The 25,866-nt window shown below is 42.1% G+C and overlaps 1 protein-coding gene across 1 annotated transcript in view; it reads left to right on the forward strand.

Annotated features, from left to right (window-relative positions):
• Positions 1-15,792: 15,792 nt before the first annotated feature.
• The window catches only part of PRKAR2B (protein kinase cAMP-dependent type II regulatory subunit beta), a 97,828-nt gene continuing 87,754 nt past the window's right edge, over positions 15,793-25,866 (forward strand). The window contains exon 1 of the mRNA XM_030015564.1: positions 15,793-16,507. Within this exon, the coding sequence (XP_029871424.1) occupies positions 15,808-16,507 (700 nt within the window). The 5' untranslated portion in view covers positions 15,793-15,807. The remainder of the gene's footprint in view (positions 16,508-25,866) is intronic.

Raw genomic sequence — 25,866 nt, forward strand, 5'->3', positions numbered from 1 at the left:
ATCTGGCGAATCTTCACACCACGTTTTAAGGTCCTAAACCCACAAATGAGACTGCTCCACCTCCAGCTACTTTTAATATATAAATTGGTATGTACTAAGCTCTGTGACAAACAGATTGTCACAGCTGTCAGAGTGGGTCACAGAGAAATGAGCTGCATATGAGAGGGAATTGGCTTATCCTTTAAAGAACAGGCCTGCAAATAAACAATAAACTGTGGAAGACCTATTTAATGTAATATATGGGTTTACTTTGCTCAGAAAATGAGCTAATCCTGGGGAAAAAAAACCAACTTCTTTGTGAATCTCTTCTGATGGATTATATCCTCGTAAACTCAGACTGGTCCAGTTTTTAGTAGTTTAGGCATCAACAAGGTCCAAGAACAGACTTTAAACTAACACAAAACCATGACATTTTGATTTTTTTCAGGACCCCTGATCTTTCCCCCAAGAAAACTAGTCAGTTGCAGTCTTACATTGGAAACGTGTTATTTACAAAAATACTTGTGAGAAATAAAATGTTAGACTTTCATCCAACAGTGAAAGCTGGTCAGGCACAAAGGTCCATAGGCACACATCTACTTACAAGATCATGACCTAGAACAACAGAGGAAACTGCTAAGATCTGGAGAAGGTAATTGCTCTGTTATTCCAAATACAACAAGTATGTTCAGGGATAACCAGAAGTAAGGAAGGAAATCAGCATTGACTAAAAGTAAGTATAGACGTACGTAAGGGGTAGACCCTATAAGAGTTTCCCATGTAAGGAGCTGTACTAGATATGTTCAAAGAATCATTTTTTCCCATCGAAAAGGTTGAGAAGGAGAATCAAATGCACTGGAACAATAGAAAGGATTTTTGTATTGCCCATTGACTTCTCCATGAGGGAACCACCAAGATGTGCTAAGCAAAGAGCTTTGCACTGGAGAATTTTTTTAATTTCCAACCTACAGCTAGGGAGTATCTGCCACAGACAACAAATAAGAAGTAAGTTAGGAAGTTAGTTAATTATTCATGAGATCATCATCTTTCAGAGGGAAAATCAGGAATGTCACAAAAGGAGCAAAGGGCAACGGGACCAGCAATTCAAAAGTTTAGATGCCCTTTTGCAGGCTGGGAACTACTAGTTGCAATTATATTAGCTGTGATGTTTTGAAGGATTCATAATTATGGACCTTCCTCTGTGGTAAATGCCTTTTGCTACAAATGGCTTTGAAACTGGCCAGGTGTGGCAAAGTCCTCATGCAGGGTCTGGTCACACCAACAGGACTGTCCTTGAATCCTGGAATTGGGGTGCTGCCTCTTCTAGCAAACTTAAGTTGAAGATCAGCATAGAGGTGCTCAGAACCAGAGAAGGTGGTGCTCCGGGTAGAAAAGGGCCAGAGAGGAGAAGATTTATGGTTTGGGGGAATTTTTCCCCCCCTTCACTTGGAGTAGTGAAAGAAGAGGGAGAGTTCTGCGGCCTATTTCAATATTCCTTAATCACTGTTGAGCTGTGAGTAATGTTCCCCTTTAAAAGTTCCTTGACACGTACCCTAGTTCTTAGCTGAGTGCTCTTGTCTGGAAAACAGCTCTTAGGCACTCACCCTTATCTCAAGAGTCAGACAATCAGTATTGTGGTGTCATGATGTGGTCATTCGCTTTAGGTTTCCTATGTACAAGCTGGATTGCTTGGAATAAAAGTGGCTTTTCTGTCCTACTGTGGCAGGAAATAAAGATATTTCTGCCATATAATACTTTTTTTCAAGGATAAGGTCATCTTACTGTGCCAAGGAAACTCTTTTTAAGGCCACAGAATGAAATTATTCCAAAAATGCACTGATTTTTATTTATGTTAATACATAGTTTCCAAGCTTTCTGTCTAGCCCAAGGCATTGTTAATATTGACATGAATACATACTTGGCTTCCAAACAGGCCTGCAATCACTGTAGCTCATCTATATTAAATACAAAAACTCTAAAAAAAACCCCAAAACAATTGTTAAGACATCACTGCAGTCTAACCACTTAGCAGGAGGTTCTCATCTGTTTTCAAAACAGATTTCCAGTGGGTTTCAGCTGTGGTCACTTTTTAAAAATCACAGATTCATACACTCTTGCTTGCCCTGTTTCATCAGAGAGTGAATAATCTTTTCCATGTTTGAGTTATTACCATTTTAGTAGAGAAGTTCAGCCTCATTTTGTAATTTCTGCTGGGTGAGTAATCCCTCCTCACCCAAGTAATCCCATTGAGTTTCCATTTGAGCAAGAACTTGCAAGATCAGGACCTTTCACCCTCAGCACTGCCCCTTTTCAAAGTGTAACTATTTTTATTTTCCAGCTTCCAGGCATAGAAATGTTGACATCTAAACTGAGGAATGCCAATGGTTGAGACACAAAAAGAAAATAAAAGCCATCAATTAAATTATGTTGAATTTTTTCAAGACATTGTACTTTTAAGCAGGGATTTGTTTACACAGTGGAGTAATTTTAAAATATCTACATGTTTTAAAAGTTAAAATCTTAAAAGCTGCACATGTTTAAAATGAAATAATGTTTAATGCTTTACTAAGTAGTAGTTATTTTAAAATAGTAGATATTTTAGTAGTAGATATTTCAAAATAAATTCTAGCACTTATTAGTCTGTCTCCAATAAAATATGCTCTTCCATAAGCATTTAGAAGAACTCTTCTTACATTTCCATATATTTACAAGCAGAAATTAAACCCTTCCAGGGATAAAATCCTTACCTGCTCCTTAAAACAACTCGGGTAGATGTTAATCTGTACTTATCTATAATGAAAATATGGAGGCCAGTCACTAGCGATGTACCCCAGGGGTCACCCTGTACTAGGGTGCATCTGTGTTAATGACCTGGATGGTGGGACAGAGTGCACCCTCAGCAAGTTTGCAGAAGATACAAAACTGGGAGAAGTAGTTGATACACCAGATGTCTGTGCTGCCATTCAGTGGGACCTTGACGGGATGAAGGCTCTCCAGTACTGGTACTGGGGCTCCCCAGTACGAGAGAGACATGGAGATACCACAGCGAGTCCAGCCAAGGGCCACTACCATTGATTACGGGCTTGTAGCATCTGGCATACAAGGAGAGGCTGAGAGAGCTGGGACTGCTCAGCCTGGAGATGGTGCCAGACTGTTCAGCGGTGCCCAGTGACAGGGCAAGAGGCAACAGGCAGGACCTGAAATACACAATTTAGACAATCTCCAGAGGTCCCGGCTGACCTCATCTGCTCCGTGATTCTGTGATGCTTCTCTCTACTTTAAAGACTATGAGACATTGTTCTTACTTCTTTTTCACCTCTAAGTAAGTTACCATTTCACAGGAGGAAATAATATGAATCCAGTAGGACCTGACCCCAACAGCTTCTTTAGCAGGCAGCAACTTTCAAGCAATTTCAGTGAGCTGTGTATCGGTTCTGCACGTGATGCGCTGAAACAGTGACAGGACATGAAAGGTTTTCACTGCTTGTAAAATGTGGCCATAATCAAAGCCCGCTGCTTTCTGTGAATGCAAATCAGTTTTACTATGATAGAGCCAATACTGGGTCCGCACTGCCCTCCATCATTTTGGACCGTTGTGCCATTTCCATGGCAGAAAGGAGCGTGCCCAGCTCTGCACCAAAACTTCCCCTCACGAAGGGAGGGCAGCATGGGGAGGCAGAAGCCTGCAATGCTGCACTCCCCTTGCTTGCTGCTTTTCACTGAGAGCATCTCCACTGCCCAAAGTTCACTGCTCTTACTTTGGCGATCAATCACTGAAAATCCCAGTTGCTAAGAAACCCAGATTTACTTGGCACCTGGGTACATTAGAGCCCAGGACATGATTAGTTGCAGTTCTGCAGGATGGCCTCTGCCAGGATACGATGCCTTTTAGTCCCAGGAGAACCAGAACACTGCTGTCTGCCTGCCCTGATCTGCTCCCTCCTGATTCCTTTCCTCCTGTCTTGCCATCCAGCTGGGCCGATGTCGAGCAGGGAACAGGGCTGCCTGCACCAGATATATGACAACACATAGAGGTGCAGGTGGAGAAGACGTCTGCAAGGAGTCAGCCCTTCGTCCTGGTCTGTTATGGTAGTCCCTTCTCTCTGCATCTGTGTTGAAAGGGCAAGAAAGAGGGGCAAGAAGTGGTGGAGACTCAGAGAGCTATCTCAATTCTGGGAGCACACACCATATTTGCAGGTGTGCCTGATCTGGACCTTCCCAGGACAGGTGAGGAGACCAGTGCAATCCCAGCCCATGTCCCTTCCCTCCCACCCCAGCTGCAGTCATGACTGGGCTTCTCCATGTATCTTAATCCATGCAAAATTGATTCCATGGGGAGGACCATAAAACTAGGTTAGCTCTTTCTGAATTAAGGAAAAGATCTCAGCCTGGTGAGTATCACATTGGAAGCTGGCCAAGGCAGCAGTGTGGCACTGATCACACACTGAGAATCTCTCTGTGCTCTCCACCATCATTATCCTGTTCTACAATACGGATAAGACCAGTTGGACCTTGCTGCCAGCTCCCACAGGACAATCTGGCTGCCTAATATTAGTAAAACAGGATATCCACTGCCTGCATCTTCCTCTTCTATTCCTGTTCAGAGAATCCACGAAGCATCCATATTGTAGTCTTTCCAGCTGCACCTTGACATTTTTGAGATGGATAAAAAGCTGAGAACTTTGAAAAACAACTGGTCCTGCCAGGGCTGTGGTTGTCCAAGGGGAATTTTCTCACTCAAAGATCCCCACACTTCTGTGCCTGCGTTCCTGCTGCATTCCCTCTTCATCACCTTCGGAAAAAGAACACCAAAACAAGCATCTAATTATTGCAGAACACCAAAGACAGAGAGGTGCTCCATGAGTGATTCTTACCTTTCAAAGTGACTGTTCTGGGGCAATTTCACTCCCCTTTCTTTCTTACAGAAAAGGCAGACAGGCTGTGTTTTGAAGTCTCTGCTAGTGTTTCCACCCCTGTGGCCCATCCTAGGACCCTTTAGAGTGGGGCTACCAGGAGAGATTTTGATCTTTCAAACACATGCACTCAGAAGAAGGAGGGGATATGATTTTGAGAAGCATGCAGATCCATACGGACTTTGGAAGCTGTGCTGTCTGCACAGACCCATTTGAGCTCAGAGGTCCTACAATGTCTTAGCCGATTGCTCATGACAATCTATACAAACTGTGTGAAAAAAGACTTGTCTTATTCTGAGAGCCAGGTCTCTTAATAGGCACAATCCTTTGAGGTGTTCAGAGCCCAAAACTTAGAAATATCTGACAGGCCAGAGATGTTACCAGGGACAGCACTACAGCCCTTGCAGCTCTTGAATATACCGATTTTTCCTTTTGTTTCCTTGCCTTTTGTTTTTGTTTTGGGAGGAAGGAAGCATTCTGGAGTGCGTGCCTAATGTAGATTTCTCTTGGTCAATTGGCTTGGTAGACCATCTTTGAAAACAGTTATTTTGAAGGCTGACTGGAAGGACAGCAGTGTACCTTTCCATGGTGGGAGCTCTTGGCTTTTCAGGGAAAGATGCCGTTGTGGTTTAACCCAACAACTTAGCCAACAACTAAGCACCACGCAGCTGGGATGGGGGAGAGAATCAGAAAAAAAGTAAAATTCGTGGGTTGGGATAAGAACAGTTTAATAGAACAGAAATAATAATGATAACAATAATAAAATTACAATAATAATAATAATAATAAAAGAATTGGAATATACAAAACAAGTGATGCACAATGCAATTGCTCACCAGTTTATATACTGGGTGTGACATCACATGGTATGGAATACCCCGTTGGCCAGTTTGGGTCAGCTGTCCTGGCTGTGTCCCCTCCCAACTTCTTGTGCCCCTCCAGCCTTCTTGCTGGATGGGCATGAGAAGCTGAAAAATCCTTGACTTAGTCTAAACACTGCTTGGGAACAACTGAAAACATCAGTCTGTTATCAACATTATTCCAGTACTAAATCCAAAACACAGCACTATACCAGCTACTAGAAAGAAAATTACCTACCCCAGCCAAAACCAGGACAGATGCTTTTTGGCACAATGAATTCAGTGGAAGGACCTGGCCAGGGAGGCTCCTCTTCACATTGCCAGTTTGAAAGGCTCCACTTCCATGCTACTTCATGGAGATCTGGCTCCCCAGAGGTGCCAGATTTCAAAATATTTCTCCTCTTTCTTTCATGAGTTATATGGCTTTTGAAGACTACAAGGTTGTCGGAGCTTGAGAGGGCTACTTTTTGCCTGGTGCCTGTGTGAGTGAAAAGGCCTAGACAATGGTATCCGTTGAGGATACTTGCTAAGGAAAAAGTGTGTATCACTTGCAACCTTGCAGTCTTGCTTCCTGACTCATTGCCACAGCAATGGACCACAGTTTCGAGATGTAGTCACTAACTCAGACCCAAGGAGAACCTCCTCGCCTTCCTGCACCTTGGTAGTCCACGTGCCTTGCCAGCTGCTATCAACCCATCTGCTTCTGGTCCAAGTCCCTATGGGACAAGGAAGCTGTGCCATCATCTAGATGGTGGAAGGATGATGGAGAAATCTACAGGGCAAGGTGAGTACCCTGGCCTTGGATCCTTGCTATATGTGTTACGAGGGGAAGGGTATAACCCTCTCTGCAAGCGTTCAGGTCAAACCTCGAGGAACAAGCTCACATTTGAGCTACCAGACATAAATCAAGGCAGATAGAAGAAGTAGGAAGGACTACTGACCTAAATACCTGGCCTCAAGACCACTTTTCTTCCTTTTCCTATTTGTTTGAAAGCTTTGCTCGATAACGCTGTGAGATAAAGGTAGAGCATTTATGCAGGATGTAATGGTGCAGGTTCTGTGGTGCACTTACTGCTGATGAGTCAGGGTTGGGGCAAGTATTAAAATGTCTTTAACACAGCACACTGCAAGGGAGTTTGGGAGAGGTCTTCTCCAGTTGTGCCCCATTTATATGCAGACTGGGCATGTCTAGGGCTCTTTGTAAAGGACTGTGCTGGAACTGCAACTGTGTCTGAACACAAGAGACCTTGACTAGGCCTTATGGTAGTGATATAACAGGATGGTTTGTATGGATGTAAGGGCATTGTCAGATTGATTTTAACACACAAATAAACCCTTAAAGTAAATGAGAGAAAAAAGTCCATCAAGTGAAAGTGATCTTAGGGCAGAAAATTGTGCTGACCTGGAAAGCACCGTGCAAATTTGAGTGGATATGTTGACTAAGGACTGTGCCCTTATTTAGGTAAGTTGTCCTTTTGGGGCAGGTTCCACAGCCAAATCCCCTCTCTTGTACAACAGATGCATTATCAGCTTGAACCATTCCATAGCTCCTTATGCAACAGTTATGTTGTAAATCAGTCTGAAGCCTGATGTGTTCTGGCTAGCCCCAGCTCATGTATGGTTCCTACGGATTAATCTGCTATGAATTTGGGCAGCCTCCAAATTGTCCTGCAATGTAGGCCCAGAGAGAGGGATTTCAGCAGAACATCACCATCTTCCCAACAACCGCTGGACTCTGTTACACTCAGCAGAATCTGAACAAAGCACAGATTCTGCCCTGTTGGCTCCAGATGCAGCTACGTGCATGCAGCCTTTAGGTGGAATGAGCATGACTAACGGCAGACCCTGAAAAAGGAAGAAGAACCGACTGTTACTGCTAGTGTGGGAGACTTTCACTAACTTACATGGCCGTCCTTTCAGCTCCACATACGTAACCATTGTCCTCAGCAAATGGGTTCAGTATGAGCAAGGATTATTTCCATGATAAAACATGAAAAAGTGCTGTTGCAAAAGTACTTGAATCTGAAAAAAGCATACTTGGAAATAAATAGGGGGCATTGGGAAATCACATTCTGGCAACTGCACAAAGTGTGTGCATTTCCCATAGAATTGAATAAAAATAGATTGTGCCGAAAACAACGATAAAAAACTCATGGGAATGCATGTCTGGCACTGTTTATATTCCACTCCTGGGGCTAAAGTTGGAATATTGAAAGGGTGGTGCAATTATGGATTTTACTTTAAAAATGTAAATATTTCTGTTTCTTATAAAAGTATAAAAAATAATCGCATACTTTCTTTGATGATCCATAAGTCTACATTAAATAGCCAGTCTAACTCACTGCAAGTCAACTAAGTTAAGATACTTATATTGCATTCATAGAGTGATTAATATGATGGGGTCTTTAGGTTCTGCCAAAATAGAAACAGTAATGTCATACACAGACATATATGTATGTGTGTGTATTTATTTATACATGCATACACATATACTTATATGAGAGAGAGATAGAAAGACAGTCTTTCTGTTCCAGAATCTGTAAAGGTCATTACATTTAGGTTATTTTTTAATCAAATGCACATTTATAAGTTCTTATAAACAAACCATCCTGAGACAAACTGGAGACTTGGCACTCCAGTGCGCAGCTCTGAAGCATCCACATTTGTTGTTTAAGGTCTGCTGGTTTGAATTAAGGTTCTTCTCTCAAACATAGCTCTTCCAACTACAGGCACGTCTTCTCTCACAGACTAGGCAATACCTGAACCCCTCTTGTCCGATGCCTTTAACACACAAAAGTGTCTGTCACACAGCCCAGCGTGTCTACCTACACAACCCAAGCTGTGCATAGGTGTGCAGAGACGCCCAAATTGAGAAAGGAACACGTGCTTCATTAGGGTCAGAATGGTGGTTTTAGTCACTAATGTTATTCTTAGTTTTCACGAGGATGAAAGTCTGCAGGAACATTACCACTGCATTAAGATTAAAACCCAGGAAAATATTTCAGCTGGTGCTTATGTGTCCTCTTTAACCAATACTTATGCAGATGCTTTATTCCTCCTGCTGAGAATAAATACTAATTTCTTCAAGAAAATAATGAGCAACAATTAAATCTATCAGGAAGAAAAAAAAAAAACAACACACAAAAAACTACAAATCAAAACCCCAACAGTTAATGTCCACTGAAAAAGTTGCCTCTTCCCTAGAAGACATCACTTAGAACCACAGACTCCACAGCTCTGACCCCCTCCTTTTGGAAATTAGCTCCCAAGAAACCTAAGATAATTCTCATAATAGATTTGTTTGGAGGAACAATGGCAGTTAATGAGCAATTCAAGGCATGGAATTGTAGGGTTGTTCTACATACAACAGCTATCTCTACTCCTTTGCTCCCTGTTTTTACCACACAGCAGATGATCTGAAGATTTCAGATCTAAGCTCAGGACTAGTAAGAGAAGGAGAGGATTTGCAGGAAGAAAGTTCATTTTTCAAAAATCATCAGATTCCCCAGCTTCCTCAAGGAAAATGAAAAGCAAAACTATCCATTCACTATAGCACTTTTGCATTTAAATAATACCCAAGCATCCACAGTGGTGACTGTAGGTTTTTAAAAGTGTATTTGTACTACAATTTTCTCACTATTACTTCATTTTTCATAAGATCTAAGAACTAATGCATCTTTTGGGATATTTGTGTGTTCCTCTAGAGATGTGAAAGAGTTTGACTTTCCAAGAGAAGATGTTGAGCCATTTCTGATAAGCAAGACCAATACTATTCTTTGCCTTAAAGGGGCTAGAAGGAACCACTAGACTGTCTAGATGGATACCCTTCATCAGTTAGATCATTCAGTATAAGCCTCTTCTACTGAGCATAATAACAACTGCTTAGATAAAGGTTGTGAACTCTCTCAGTCTTTTCACCTCAAGGCATTTCCTTCAGCTTATGAAGAATTCCTGTGTCTCTTTTCTACGCATCTCCTATTTTTCCAAGTTCTTCTGAATATATGAACACCAGAACTGTAGGCCATACACTTTTACTGGTCTCAAGAGTGCTTTACAAAGGGAAGATCTCCCATTCCTATTTTCAGTTTCCCTCTTGAAACAACCAAGAATCTCATTAGCTCCTTTCTCTACAGAATTATACCGGGAATTCAAGTCGAGCTGTTTCTCCGTTTTGACCCCTAAATCCTTTTAGAAGCACTGCTTTCCAAGACAAAGTCCTCCCATTCTGTAGAAACATAGAATCATGGAATGGTTTGGGTTGGAAGGGACCTTAAAGATCATCTAGTTCCAACCCCCCTGCCATGGGCAGGGACACCTTCTGCTAGATCAGGTTGCTCAAAGCTCCAGCTTGCACTCTTTCTTCTGAAGTCAATGACTTAGTATGTAGCTGTGTAAAGAAAGATTTTATTTAAATGGACAAATTATCCAGACCACTCCACGCGTTCCTGAGCTCACTGATATCACCATTCTGACTGGGTTTTGTGTCATCCGGAAATTATATCGGCAACATTTATACTTGCTCCCAAGTGATTGCAGGAGGTGTTGAATAGAAGCAGCCTACTGTCAATTCCTGGGGAACTTTTCCATCTGATGAAGATTTTCTGTTGTTAACTACTTGGAGAGATGTCTCTGTTAGCCGTTTAACAGGTTGTGTTGACAGTGTACAATGCCATTTTTATAAACAGAGTAGGACATTGTATGAAATAAGATCCTCAAAATAGCCACAATCTACTACATCTACACTGTCATTTTATCTCATTACTTTTAAAATGAAAAGGTTTAGTTTTAATGGCAAATTCAGCACTCACTATACTGACTTTAAAAATTCTAATCAAATTTTTCTGAAATTACAGGTGATTGTGAGTGCCCAAATTGGGGCACATAAAGAGGACTGATTTTCTAAGAGAGGGTGTCCAGTAGTTTCTAAGTATCAAGGACCCGAAACAATAGATTTCAATGGAAATCAACAGCTGTTCATTCACTGAATAGTGACAGTTGTATGCAGAGTTTGCAATAAGTCACAAAGCTCATACTTCCTGGAAAGTCCAGTTTGGGGCTAAGAAGGACTAGGGTGAGTGTAAAAGTAGGGGACTTGAGGTCAGAAGATGTGATACTCTGCAATTCTTCTGACCATATTATCTCAGGAGATGAGGTTGTTTGAAGACTTGGTTTCATGACCAATGTAAGCCAACCTAAATTTAGATTGGTGATGAAAGGATAGTCTGATACTACTCCTCCTGAGCTGTGATTTCTGCTCTCTCTTCCCTGTCAGTATGATGATTCATCTCAGCTCTATGGGGCGTTTAATTTGACTGACTACATAGCCCTACAAGTGCTAAAAAGGTGATACAAGGGAGAAGAAAGAAACCCTTGTTCAAGGGTTAGCAGGAGGTAATTTTGGTGGGAGGAAACTCCTCAAACCTTTTATCAGGTCAAAATGATTGTGAATTGGCACCAAAAATGGCAGGGACTATTTCATTTACAATGCTTCACCACTGTTCTGTTCCTGAGGTGGATTCCTTCCATCCCCACCACTATTCTGTTTCCTGAGGTGGATTCCTTCCATCCAAAGTTTTGAACTTGGCCTTTTTGCTTGCTCAGGGAAACCCCTCATTGGCATAAATTAGAATTTTACATAAGTATGTAAATGGCTACTTGGTTCTTGCCATTCTAGATTTACATTAGGTGGGGGAAGAGTTAAGTGTTTTGAATCCACAGAACAATAAGCATGGGCAGAGCAAAGGGCATGAGATGGAGAACAGGAGACTCAAGTAAAGGAAGAGTCATGAGGAATGTGTTGAAATTTGATCCATGAATTACAGGCACTAGTTTCTTATATTGTTGATAGAACTGAACATTTTTCTGATAAATAGATTTGGGGTTGGTAATGGATTTGGTCAAATAATAATAGTGGCATATCATTCTAATGAGAAGAATAGGAAAGCAGGAAATTATGGATCTGCACAGCTGGGAGTTTTGTTATTGCTGAAAAAAAATCTATGGTTGAATGATTGCCATTAAAAACTGTTAGTAAGAAAATTCTGTGAGCAAGATTTGCCTAGTAAGCCAGCATGAGCTGAGAAGGAAAAAAAAAGTCAATATATGTGACATTTTAAAGGTATTTTGGAAGATCAGAAATTGGTACGTGATTATTCCTACGAACTGTGGTTGTTCAAAACTTACAAACCAGCTATTGCTTGATCAAGAGCCAGCAAGGAAAAACATTGCCATATAGCTAAAGAGATTTTGAAGTAAATATAAAACATGAAGGGATTTGCAGGTTGCTTGTCAGCAGCAGCTTTTAATCATGCAGTATGCAAAGTGTGTCTGCATTTAAAATTTCAAAAGCCAGGACAAAAGATTTAAGATAACACAACCCAAAAATCTTTAAAACACAGGAAATACAGAGTAACATCTCCCACACCTAGACGTCAGTCTTTTCCTACTACACTGCAATAGTTGCTAGGTTGCCAATTTAGGAGAGAGACTACTACAGACGAAGAGATCAGGGTCGCTCTTCTTTCTGGGCTAGCTGTGCAGGTCGTCCAAGCAGATAATAACTATAGTCCCTCTTGCCTCCAAGAAGGTAACTAAGGGGGTGGTGGTGGTGTTAAAAGCCTGTATTCCACTAGTGGGCTTGCTAAAGTTACTTTCCACTTGAGAGAAAAGGCTTTACCCAGTCTTACACTCACTACATTAAGTGCACACTTCTGTCCCCTCTGTATGGCATGTATTGCATTGCAGAGCTTAGCCAGGGTTAATCAGAAGATGGTTGTTTGAGAGAATGTCTTTGGAAGAACTGGAGAAGGATGTTCCTATCAGGCAAAACGTTGAAAGCTGGCAGAAAAAAGGCTTGTAGTTGGCTGTTGGATGGACTTTGTTAGCTCAAGTTTACTAAATTGACTAGATTTGCATTTAACCTGATAAAGATGAGGCTTGAAAGTCTGTCGCTCCTCCCTTCTGCACTCTGTTCATTGTCCTCTACATGATCAGAAAAGATCTCATTCTCCAATCTCTGACAGAAGCAGGCCCAACCACTGTCTGAAGTATGCTCTCTGAAATTGTCGCATGGGAGACACAGTGCTTGCTATTTCTCAGCTGCTAGCTGTAGTCTCCTAATTTTTCACAGCCTCGAACCAGGTGAAGGGACAGGTTGACATGCAAAGGTGGTAAGCTGCATATTATGAAGAGTGTATCTGTTGGCTAGGAGGAAAGGAGGCGACACAAGTCTTTACATTGTTTTCTTAGTAATTTTGAGGGGACTGTTCTGCCCAATCCCTTTGAAGTACAGAAGGCTTTTTGAAGGTTTTATATTCTCTTTCATTTCAAGATGATGTTCACAGCTGAACTAGAATGACACACAAAAATTAGTAGCAACTAATAAAACTCATTGGAGAGGTGTGAACTGATACTCTCATTACCTAACTGTTCCCTCTGCTAGACATAACACCTTTTGGGACAGCTGTCCTCCTTATGGGGATTTAAAAGCAATTTAAATGTCAGTGCAAGCTCCTTGGAACAGAAAGTACCTAAGGAAACCAGATGACACCAACTTCAACTACAAAGTCCACTGCCATCCTTTGAGATACACCAAAACTCAAGTCTCACTAGACACAAATGTTTTGGGCCATTTTGAAATTTTTTAAAAATAATTGTTCTTTAGGGTGTCACCACTTAGGAATTTCTTTATCAAATCATCCCAATTTTGCATACAAACATAGAAGACTGGCTCCTGAGGATGCAGGATGAGAAGCAATCTCCTTTCATGTCTGGGAGGCTCTGGTGAGCTAGGGAAGTCCTTGATTAGATGGCAAAAGATGCCATGCTGATGCTAAATTCCTAGAATAATAGAGTGCCTTGTCTGGCTAAGAGAAAACCTCAGAGATGACAATCCTTTTAGTCCTGGAAGACTCCAGGAAATATAATATTGTATGCTCACAGAACTCCTAGTGCCTGGAAGGCACCACTTACCGATACTTCCCTTCCTGGAGGTTTCCTCAGAGCTTAGGTATTTCTCAATCCAGTCACAAACAGATCAGCCCTCTCAGTGCTGTGAGAAGGCTTTTAAGCTCCTAAATTTGTAAATGAGCCAATGTGGCATTTCTAGCTAAACCACCCTCTAGAATGACTAAGGTATGCACCTGTCCATAATGTACAGATGTCAGCTCTCCTGCTGCACTTGATTCTTGGCCATTGTAATGTATGTGGCTACATGCTACACCAGCAGTGCTTTGTAAAGGCAGCTGTGGTCAGGGTACGCCAGCACTGGGGCATGGCATGAAGCGTGGGTGTGCTGGCTAGGCTGTTAGGACCCCCAGGCCACTGCAGCAATTCTTACACCCTGCTGGTGGAGCAATCTTCTGCAGCCCAGAGAGCACTCGTGGTCTGCCCCCAGAGGACTTAGTTTGTCCTTGAAGATGTTCCTCAGGCTGGACAGTGCTAAACATCAGTGAATTTCACTTCAAATAAGTACTTTGTAATGGCTAGCTGTAGGCTTTTCCTGCAGAGATAAATGAAGCCGCAAGATGTTGCTCAAAGGTATTCCACAACTGCATTAGCAGAGGTGTCTCTTGCCTGCTACGGAGCAGCAATATCACCCACGCATGCATGGATCACTCGTTTCACTAATTTGCCTGGTCTATAACACTTTGAAGATCCAACTTGTGATCCAAGCTCCATTTTAAAATGTATGCAGAGGGAGCATTGGGTTCCAATGCTTGGACATTGGACTTGGAACATTGAACTTGGAAACAAATTCAATTAAAAATGACTTTGAGATCCAGATCTGTGTGAAAAGCATCATAGGGATTGCTGTATTTTGTTGTCACTTTACTTTCTCGAAGTCAGGTCTTTCAGTATCTTGCTACTACAAACTCGAATTTTGACTGCTCATGTTACCCTAAGCCCTTATGAAGTATATTTCAAGGCAACTTGAGTAATCCTGAGTGTTCAGTAAAATCAACTATCAAACACCCAAGTAGTCCCAACCTTAGACTTTTTAGCAGTTAATTTGCTTGGTGCATAAAAGTAAGTCTCTAACAGATATTTCTGGAGCCCCAAAACGTTGGCCAAATGTTCAGAGGTGATTACGAATCAGGCAGTGATGCAGTTTTCATGCGTTCCAAGGATCTCATTTTCAAGAAGCGTTTAGTAAAGCCTTACGAAAAACATGGCACCCATAATTGCTACTTACTTACTTAAAACGTTTAAGCTTCCTGGTGATGACAAGCAGCACCTACTTACCACTGTGCTAAGTAGCGTCTGCAGCATGACTTGGAAGAGTGTCTGTGCTGAGCATTGGCACTCGGCAACGTTTAAATGAGACTTTTTTTTAACAATTGTTTCTTTCTCCAGCTAAATTTTTCATGGACCTTAGACAACCAGCTGACAAACAGGATGCGTTTTCTAGCGCCACATCACCCCTCGCATCCTAAATAATATAGATGGATATAAATAGATAGCATATCTATGTATATGAATGATGTGTGGGGAATTTTTTTACGGTGGTACATGGCCGTGAAAAAGCACGGTAGTAATTAGCTATGAAACACTACATCCACCATCCGCGGTCCTTCCCTGAGCGCGGACATGTCCGCTCATGAGGAAGCCCCGCCGATCACCAGCGCCGATGCCTGGATCCACCGCAGGGGAAAGGCACCCAAAGCCTAGGGCACCCCGGGAGCCACGGGGAGCCGGGAGGCCGCGGTGCCCGGAGGCGGCGGCCCGGCGGGGCAGTGCCCCGGCAGGGGAAGGGGGGCGTGAGGAGAGCCCACGGCGGCCGGGGGCGTGAGGAGAGCCCCGCGGGAGGCCTCGGGGGCGGGCGTTAACAGCACCCCGGCCAGCTGCGAGGGCTACCTGCCCGCCCCGCAGGGGTTCTCCGCCCCGCCGGGAATCCGCGGCAGGGCGGGCCGTGCCGTGCCGTGCCGGGCCTGGCCGGGCGGGCAGGCCGCCCTCCTTTCCCCTCCCCGGCTCCCTCCCTGCCTCCGGCGGCGCGGGCGGGGGCGCGCTGCGGGCCGCAGTCCCCGGCGGGAGGTTGTCATGGTTTCCCGGGTCACATGTGTGCGAGGTTCCCCCGGCGCGGGGGGAGGAGGCGGCGGGGGCGGGGAGGCTTCAGTCACGGACGGGGCTGCCGTCGCCGCCGCCGCGCCAAGCGTGGGGCGAAGCGGAGCGAGACGCTGCGGCCGCCGCCGCCGAGGCTGCCGGCGATCCGCTGCCCCCCTCCGCGGATCCGCCCCCCGCCCGCTCCCACCTGCGCCGCCGCCGCCCGCCCCCTTCGCGCTGCCCACGGGCGATCCGCCGGGCGCGCCTCGTCCCCGGGCTGCGGACCCCCGGCTCCGGCCCGCGGGCTCTCCCCCCGCCCCCCGCCTCCTCTCCCCTTCCCCTCTCCCTCCCCCCCTTCCCAGTCAGGCTGCGCCCCCCCGGCCGGCCCCGGCATGAGCATCTCCATCCCGGCGGGGCTGACGGAGCTGCTGCAGGGCTTCACGGTGGAGGTGCTGCGGAGCCAGCCCGGGGACCTGCTGGAGTTCGCCCTCCAGTACTTCGGGCGCCTCAAGGAGGAGGCGGCGGCGGCCAAGGCGGCGGCGGCAGCGGCGGAGAAGGAGGCGAGCGGCCGCAAGGCGGGCACCCCCGCGCCCGGCCATGACAGGGGCAGCCAGCCGCCGCGCCGGGCCCCCCCCGACGCCCGCGGGGTCAACTTCGCCGAGGAGCCGATGCAGACCGACTCCGAGAGCGGGGAGGATGAGGAGCAGTTCCCGGGTAAGGGCCCCCCGCCTCGCCCAGCCCTGGGGGGAAGGAGCGAGCCGGCCGGGAAGGGCGGGGGCGGCTCCCTCGGCTGCCCGGGCTCAGGTGGGCAGCGGGCAGGGCAGGGACAGGGAGGGGGCTCCCGCTTCGGCGGCCTCGCGGCTGTGTGAGGGGCGGGCAGCGGGGACGGGGGGGCGCGGGCCGCGCACAGGCCCCGGCCCCAGCGCCGGTGGTCGTGGGTCGCGCCGGGGTGACTGCGGGGCCGGTGAGGCGGCGGGGAGCCGGGGGCGTGAGGAGCGCGTTGGCCGCGGCGGCTGGAGCGGGAATGGGAAGAGGCGGCCTCCGCGGGCGCACCGTGGGCAGCTCCCCGGCTTGCGCTGACGCCAGACAACGGAGCCCACGGGTGGTTTCCCGTCTCCCGCCGCAAACTTTAACCTCCCGGGCTTTTTTCCCTTTTGTTCGGCGGTGCTGGGCGTTGGGCAGGCAGGTATCGCCAGAGTCTGCAGCTGTACCGCTTAGAGCGTATAGGCCTGTAACAGTCTTGACAGAAGAGCTATATATTTCCTTTTTGTAAGAGCACGAGAGAGCAAATCTACATTTGGTAATTAGTACAAGGGTACGTCTACCCTGGAAAACACCTCTCACGGGCATGTTACTGTATTTAGGCATTCGATTAAGCATTTTACATAGATGTACATATACGCGTTTCAAAAAGTAGAGCACAATTTAAAACGTAATTTCTTCTTGAAAGCCAGGGTGAAATTTTTTGCACGGTAGAAGGGCCTGTGGAGCAAGCACAGCTGTGAAGACGGCAAAGAACGTATGCGGTATCTTTGTGTTTGAGGGTAACACCTATCTGCAAACAGCTAATGATACCTTACCTTTGTGTGGCCAACAAGCTTTATTTAGGAACGATGTCAATCCATCAGCTGGTCTGATTTACGGGACGAGTAGTAGCTGTCTCCGATGGGTGTGTAGCGCTTCGTCTTTGTGTCATGAGCAGGCTAACCGAAGGGTCAGTCAGTACGGTTGGATGCTGAGAGGTCAGTCAATAAGGTTAGATGGAGAAGAGAAAGCATCCAAACATCTTTATCGTTAGCTTTTTTTTTTTGAGAACAGCTTGAAATTGAAGCATATCTCATCAGATCATTGAAGCATTTATCCCTCCAGGTCATGCTGGAGGTAGATTTACTTAAGAGTACAGAAGCCAGCTGTTTGCTAGATGACTATCAGCGCAGTTTTAAAAATAATGCCTTATGTGCATTTTATCAGGAAAAAATGTCGAAACTGGGTAAGTTTTCCAAATGCTTTATGTTACACCGCAAGACAGTCGCCATTCTTTTCATCTGTTCTTTGCAGCTATACCACGTGTATTTAATGAGAATTTGAATCTGTCAATCAGGTTCTGCAGATTTATGTGGTAATTTTGAACTCTAATGCTGATTATGTGAGATTAGCAAATTTCCAGATTTTTACTGTCTTTGAAAACTGGAAATTTGCTGTCTTTGAAAACTGAAATGGTAATGTGGAAGAACAACACAATTAACTATCTTAATTCACTAACACTAGCCATGGTTTTCAAACATGAGTTATTATAATGCTCAACAGACTCATTGGTGAATATAGAACTGAAATGTTGCATGGAGGGAAGTACAGAAATCCAGCTTGATTTGTTGGCATGTCTGTGTTACATATGTAAAACTTTACAGTGTGTTTTGAGAGCTTTCTAAGGTATTCTAATGAATACCTGTAATCGAGATTCTCTTGATATTCTTTTTGTTGTGATCATGAAGAAGGAAAGCCATTATTGTCAATGTTCTCATTAAGGGACATGACAGAATGACTTAGTTCAACTCATTTATGCATTTGACATAAACCCTTTAAAATATCACATTTTTAAGCCTAATATATTTTGAAAGTTTAATTGTATTATGGCTTGTAATTTCTGTCAGTTGGAATAACTAATAATTAAAAGTAACAAAAATGGAAATATTTGTGAAACCATGTGGAAGGTGAATAATAAGTAAGTTATAGTAAATGATTACTAACGGTGTCCTTGTGTATGTGTGCATTGTGCAGGAGTGTGTATTTTAAATTCAAATTTTACGTCTGCCCTGTTCTTTTAAGGTAACAACAATGCATCCACTCAGCCTTTTGTTAATAACTGGTGGCAAAAAGACTTGTATTCAAATAATTGTTTAATGGGTTTGAATACGAATTTAAAAGCATATTTCTTTGGGGCTTTTGTTTTCTGTTTCTGTAAGTAGCAACACTTGAACTTAAGTTGGAGGGAAAGGTTTTTTTTCTTTTCATTTTTTTTCTTTTGCCTTTATGAATAATCAAACTGCTTCAGTATAGTCAATTTGTCCTGTTTGTATATTGCTTTCATACAGGAGAGGAAAACAAATTGGAAAAGTTTATAAGCAAATGTAAAATGAAAACCTCTGGGAAGGAGTGCAGACCTGGTAGTGGTATCTTTTCTGTGTTAAAGCAGTACACTTGAAATGTCAAGCTGACAGTATTCCTTAATTAATTCAAACAGGATGTTATTGAGAGCTCATTGTAAATGTTATTGTCTCCAACCTCTTTAAATTTTTTTTCCCCAGCACATGTTTCTAAATACCTACAAGCACTGCAGTTGAACTCTTTGTCAGTATTAGTTTTGTCCTTGAAATGCATTTTGGAAGGTACATCGGCATTATCCTGTTTCAGAAATGATGAGCTGAGGCATAAGCTGTGTTTAAAAGAAAAAAACCCTATACTCAGGATTAAGAGTCATATGTGAACCATGAATTAAACTTTATTGAAGTCCTCTGCTGTGTCCATTACATCAGTTGCAGAAATCAAATAAAGGTAAAAGCAGTTACCTTGTCTGGAGGGAGAACTTTGTTGTATTGGTGTCGTAGTTCTGAATTGGCACCTGGAGTTAAGGTGACCTTCTGAAATTACATTCTTTAGTTTCAGAGCATTTAGATTATCCCCTTCTGAACACACAGCTTAATTTGGGAATGATTTTTAGGCCTTCTAGTTTTTGGTTCTTTTTTTTTTTTTTTTTTTAAATATATTAAGTTGTCCTACACGGGTGTATTAGTATTAATCAGTGATGAAAACTAATTCCTACTAATACTAATAGCAATTACTAAATTGAATAGAACATACACATAAAAATGAGGCTCTTTTTAGAGGAATGTGCTAACTTTTTGCAGGTTTGAAGAGTATACTAAAATTTATTATACTGTGTCTGCAAAATTTGAAAATCCTCAGTAAGTTATTTATTCTTTTACAAACGACTATACTTTTCTCTTTACCACTTACGTGTCGATGTGCAGCTTATTTTGATGGGTAATAACCCATGTCATTTGTAACAATTGTTTTAAAATATTTGCCATAGCTAAAAATTCATATTTCATCTAGCCTTAATAGGAATTAGTAGAGATGTTCTTAGAGGTTACATTGCTTTCTTTAAACTCAAAAATTGCAATACTGCAGGTACCATTTGGCATCATGTAGCCTCTGTTTACTTTGTTTTTCTTTTGTTTTACTTTGTTTTGTTTTGGTGTTTTTTCTCAGATAGTGATGTATTGTAACAAGAAAATACTACAGCTGTCCCTCTCCTCCCCCGTGTGCTTCTGTCAGTGTGGTGGTTGCTTTGAGTTCCTTCCTTGAAAACTTGAGCTAGAAAAAGCAAGTATATATCTCAGCTTTACTCACTAATTATGCTCAAATAGTATGAGATCACTGCTTAGGTAAAACATATGTATTCTAGCTTACAATGTCAATGTTAAAGGTTTGTCTTTATTTTAGTTCCTTTATTCAGTCTGCATTGCTTTACATACATACTGTTACTACAAATTTTGAAATAATAGGTAAATTGTAGAAACCAGAGCATCAGAGAAAACTGCACCCAACCACATTCATACCAGCTTTGTGAAGATGAACAGAACTGATGAAGTACCATTTAACTTACTTGCAGTTTTCTTCCTGAAATTAAACAAAACCAGAAAGCACTGAACAGTTCGTAACCTTCCTGCAGGTCTGTTGTGCAATCATAATGGGTAGCTCAGAGCAGTGGAAGGGGTCAGTAAGAGCAAGGGGGCAATATAAAAGTATGTATAGGTTGTAGTAGGATATCGTTAGATCAGGGACCACATAGCAAAACGTGAATTTCTTAGAAATGTGTGTATTCAAATTAAAATCTGGGTTATGATGGGTGGTGGCTGAAAGCATTACTATCTAATACGTGCTTAGCCAATGTTAGGAATGAAGTTTTAATAATTTCTACAGTTACTCCTCTGAAATACAAAAAAGAAATAAAGTGTTATTTGTACAGTTATAATGACAAACTTAATCATACGCAGGCTGGAGCAGCCTTACTGTGGATGCAATTTAGAAAAGAGAAGTTTCCAGTTACGGGCGAGTCCCTTGAGAGCATGTGAGCATGGCATTGTTGGTACACTCCTTGGCAAGGCTTTGTGCTACACCTCCTTGCACTTTTCCGGACTGTGTCTGCTGTGGTTCAGAGCATAGCGTGTGTAAGAGACCATTCAGGATAGGTGTTTGTGAAGAAGACAGCTTCTGGGAGGGAAAAAAAATTCTAGCCACATGGATGGGGGCCTTGCTGGTTCAGTGGGCCTTGGTGGTCAGGGGATGGCTACTGGCCGCTTTTATCTAGTAGTATACGCAGTCACAAAACCACAAAGCTTTCAATCCTTGCTGTAAATCCTTAGAATAATAGAGCTTTTTGAAAGAATGGTTTCTGGTATTTTTGACAGGAGCAAACTAAAATATTTTCTTTCTGCTAACAGTTACTTTAGAAAGCAAACCTGAGAAAGTTGGCAGTTTAGTCTTGGGTTTTTTCTTTTTCTTTTTTTTTTTTTTAATCCCTTAATCTGACCCAGGTGTTTTATTCAGGTTGGGAGAACTGCAGTTCAAAAACTTAGTTTGACAAAATTACAAGCAACCAGAAAATTGAACTTGTAATGGGTAGCATTTAGTAGCCTTTGTAGTAAGGACTACGGTTCCCTCTCAGAACTATATATATGTACATATATATTTATCCCTGCTCAAAACAAAAGCATGCATGAGTGAGGGTGTCTCTGCTGGCTATTATTTTGTTAAAGTTTGTCTCTGTGCATTTAAGAGAAGTAGGAGAAAATTCCAAAGACTTAAGGACAGAATAGTAGTAGAACTATATCAATCAAAAACATTTGAATTTATCTCCAGCTTCTTTTTCTCTAAAGAAACAACTTGAAACTGATTTTGTCTGACTGCTCAGGTCAAAAAAAGGGAACAGCATTAATTCAGAAAGTATAGGAAGACGTGAAATTTTGTTGGCATGAGTTTGTAATGATTGCATTATGAATGATAAGGTATAAACAGTGTCAGTACTAACATTTGCACACCAGCGCTCTGTTTCTTGCACGTATCGTGTCTGTTTTAAAGGAAAACTGGCTTCCTCAAGAATGCTCTAGGAGCTTTGTGTCACTTGCTGACACTTGGGTTCAGTTTCCCAAAGAAACCTTACATTTTTTGTTCCCCGGGTTTACTCCTGTTTATGCATTTACATGAATGGAAAAACAATTACTCTTGTTTGTTTGTTTGTTTTAGTGAACAGAATAAAGATGTATCCATGGACACTAAGAAAGTGCCTGTTTTTAGAATGTACTCCTACTGAAGTTATGAAAAACATAATGGCTTAGTGTTTGTAACCTGCACAGAGGTGCTTCAAGCATCTGTCAGTAAGTTAAGCTTGGTTTAATACATATATATATCACAGTTTATCCCCAGTCTGTTATGTAAAAATATTGCATTCTGTTCTCTAGTTCTGTCCAATGAGAACCCTCAGTCTGAGGGAAATCTACCTTAAATAGTCAAACCTCTGCAGACTTATTGGCCTTAGCTGCTCCTGTAAATCTGGAACATATGGCTTGAAAATCGCACATTTCAGTCACAAGGTACAGATTAATCAAGGTAAGGGCTGCTGCCCCGCTTCTGGTTTTCCAGTATCAAAGATGACCTCTACATTGGGAAATTTCATTTGCTGGGACAGTGATGAAGGAAACAAGAAGGCAACATGGAAGGCAGGACATAGAGGTGGAAGAGGAGTCCATGTGTGGTGAGGAATATGTAAAGGTAAAAGCAAGAGGAAGGAGGAGGGACAGAACTGAAGTAAGGGGAGGAAGATGAAAGAATAGAGAACACATGTGAGAGAGAGCATGTTAAATTCTCTGCTCTTATTTTCTCTACCCAGATATAGCCCTGCTCTCCTCATGTATACCTCCCAAATTTAAGTCCTGAATTTTCTGTTGAAATTCTGTTAGGTTTATAAATGTATTTCAGAAGAGCATAAATGCAAACTTAAACTAAAATTAGTGGTCAATGCATTGTATGAATGTGAACTTGGTCATCTGATGCTGAGAGATCTTTTAAATATTTTGACATGGTCATCTGTCCTATTACCATGTCTGGAGACTCATAACACTTACATTCTAATGAACGTGTATTCTAATGAAAGCTTCAGCGTGAGTTTTTCATGAAGAATCCAGATTGTTATCAACCATTTTCTGTTTAAAAAAATAACAGTAGTGGTCATCATCAAGAAAGTCAGTAGGCACGTGGGTACAGCTGCAGTCTTCATAGAGAGTTAAGATGGTTTTGGTGCTGATGGAAAAATGAAATATTGAATAGTACATAATATGCACTTTGTGAAATGCCCCTTTCTTTAGTGGTTAATAAAAATCTGGTTATTTCACCAACTATTATTTTAATGGGAATGCCTTAAAGTCATGCTATAGAAAAACTATTCCCACTCCAGGTTTGAGCTCTTCTTTTGAGCTTCAAGTGAGTGTACTTTTAGAGAAGTTCTGTGCTTTGAAAAGGTGAGTGATTTTTAAAAAGTGAATGAAGGAGGGAGAAGGCTTTCACAAAAATAGCCATTTAAAATGGCTGAATATTCTGTGCTGCTGGAATAGGTCTTGACATACATGAATTAGAAGAAAAAGAGGTGATCTTACTAGGGATGATACATTTATCACATAGTCTTTTTTTGTACTGTAGGTTCTTATATGGATGTGGGTGCATAAAAGATGAAGCCCATGTATGCATCAGTTACTATGTGCTAAGCAAATCTGTTAAAAGAAATATGCACATCTATAAGTAGAGATTATTACCATAAACATCCATCAGTTATGGTATTGTTTGAAAGCAGTCTTATGAGAATTCTAAAGGAAAGTTATACTTTTTTTTTTTTCCTTTGGGACATTGGATGATGACACAGATAACTCTAGATAGCTTTATGTAGAGGCTTTATACTTATCCTTTCAGGGTAACCCTTTCACTTGCTGGGTAGGAATGATAACCTGTTTACTTCATGGAACTGAACAGAATGTTCTTACTGTGGATTTTGATCATGACAAGTAATTAGAAACTTTGTTTTTTAGTCTATAAAGAAAAAGATTAAATAAGGTTTTGTTCTGTAGATCAGTTTACAGTCATAGTACTAAACAAGATGTTGAGGAGGGTGAAGTTTGGCTTTGTGTCCTTTGTTTTCTCTTCATTTTTTACTTTTCTGATTGACTGGTGTTATTACATTTTTCCTTGAAGAAAGGCTTCATGTTTGTCAATTCTATTTTTCATTTAAAAATTTGAAGGGCTCTATTCAAGTTTTTGTGCATTTGGTGATAAAAATAGCAGTAGTACTCACACAGAATTTCTATTTGCAGTCTCTAGGCAGTGTAATACGTGAATCCAGATTTAAATTGATAATGCAAGTAACCTAGAAGACATACAGTTTTGGGGCTACATCAAAAAGATTATGTTAATCGAATCTCCAGTGCCTCATTCAGCATTTTAAATGATACCATGTCACAGAAAAAAGTGTGAGATCTGAAATGAAGGGTGATGTATATAGGCAAGGGTGTCTGAAGTGCATGGGAGTAAAATGCAGGTTGTAGGCACAAGGTATCCACAGAGTAAACTCAACAACAGCCATATGGCAGTTTGCCATCCTTTCCATAAAAGGCATCCTTTTAGTATTGCTGCTCAGAAAAATAATTTACAGACCACAGATAAAATGAGGAAATGATAAGGAATGGAACAGTACAAAAATCCAAATTTTAATTTAGTCAGCCTTATCTTATTGTACTGTAACACCCTGGATAATGGAAGGTAGAGTGGTAAAAAACATGCTGTAACAATAGAAAGTGTTTTGTCACTTGTATGTTTGCTTCTTAAATTGCTCTGCTTAGTGATATTAATATTAAGAAAAAATCATCAGAGCAAGAATTTAAAGCTGAGAACTTGAGCCGGTAAAAGCTGATAGTGAGAATAGCTTTCTTACACATACTGTTCCAGTTATTTGACTAAAGTGTTTTTTGTAAAGCTGGGCTAAAAGGGCCAATTAGTAAATATTATGAAGACTTCCTTAATGGAGGGACTAGAAAATTGCTGTATAAAATAGATTTTGAAAGGAGGAGAAGTAACATGATCTTTCCTGCTCAGAGTTGTTCCAGATACCATCCTGCTTGTATAAAAGATCTTTATAATAGCATCAACCCCTTCTGAATCCCTATGATGCAGATGTAAAATGTGTTTTTATAAATAGTGAGAGTCTCTTCATGGTATAAATTTTTAGCAGACATGTCTATTGTAAAACATACCAGATAGGAAGAAAAGAAATCCTTGCCCAACACTGGAAAGAAAACATTCCTTCCAAAGCCTCAATATAGACTATAAATAAAAGATGTACAGAATCCTCAGTGTTGGGATGAATACAAGCTGGAACCAAGTGTAAACATTCAGACTTGCTAGCCTGAGAGCACAGGCTAAAGGTTTAGTGTGTTTTCCCATTCTGATTTTAATGATAGGTTTGTAATGCTAGTGTGAAAAATAAAATCCATTGCCATGAGTTATAAGGCATTTGTATCTGTTGTAAGGTATGGATTAACTTGAACTCAAGCTGTCCATGACAGCATTGTTGCGGCCTTTTTTTGGATGATCCCACAAATGAGTACATATTGTCACTGCACTGATCTGGTTCTTCTAATTTGTTTCTCTTTACTTTCACCACTGAACTTGTTCCCTTTTAGATCCTCTCTCTGAAGCTATTACACTTCTTTTCATTGATTCTTAATGAACTCCTTCATTAGGCCAGTAATTGCCTTTGGTGAAAAGTGCAGACTAAGGTCACAAGACCTTGAAATAGGTGTTGATAAAGAAATTTTTAAGTTTTGCTTTTTAAGGTTTTGCAAATGAATGTCTGCAAGCTAATAAGTATGTTTAAACACTCTTCCTGGATTAACAATGGTTAAGAGCTTTAATGACAAAAACTTTGTCTAATGGAGAGCTGGGGTTGTCCTGAGATTTCTTGTTCTCTT

This window comes from Aquila chrysaetos, chromosome 5 (genome assembly GCF_900496995.4).
Source record: "Aquila chrysaetos chrysaetos chromosome 5, bAquChr1.4, whole genome shotgun sequence".
Lineage (NCBI taxonomy): Eukaryota > Metazoa > Chordata > Aves > Accipitriformes > Accipitridae > Aquila > Aquila chrysaetos.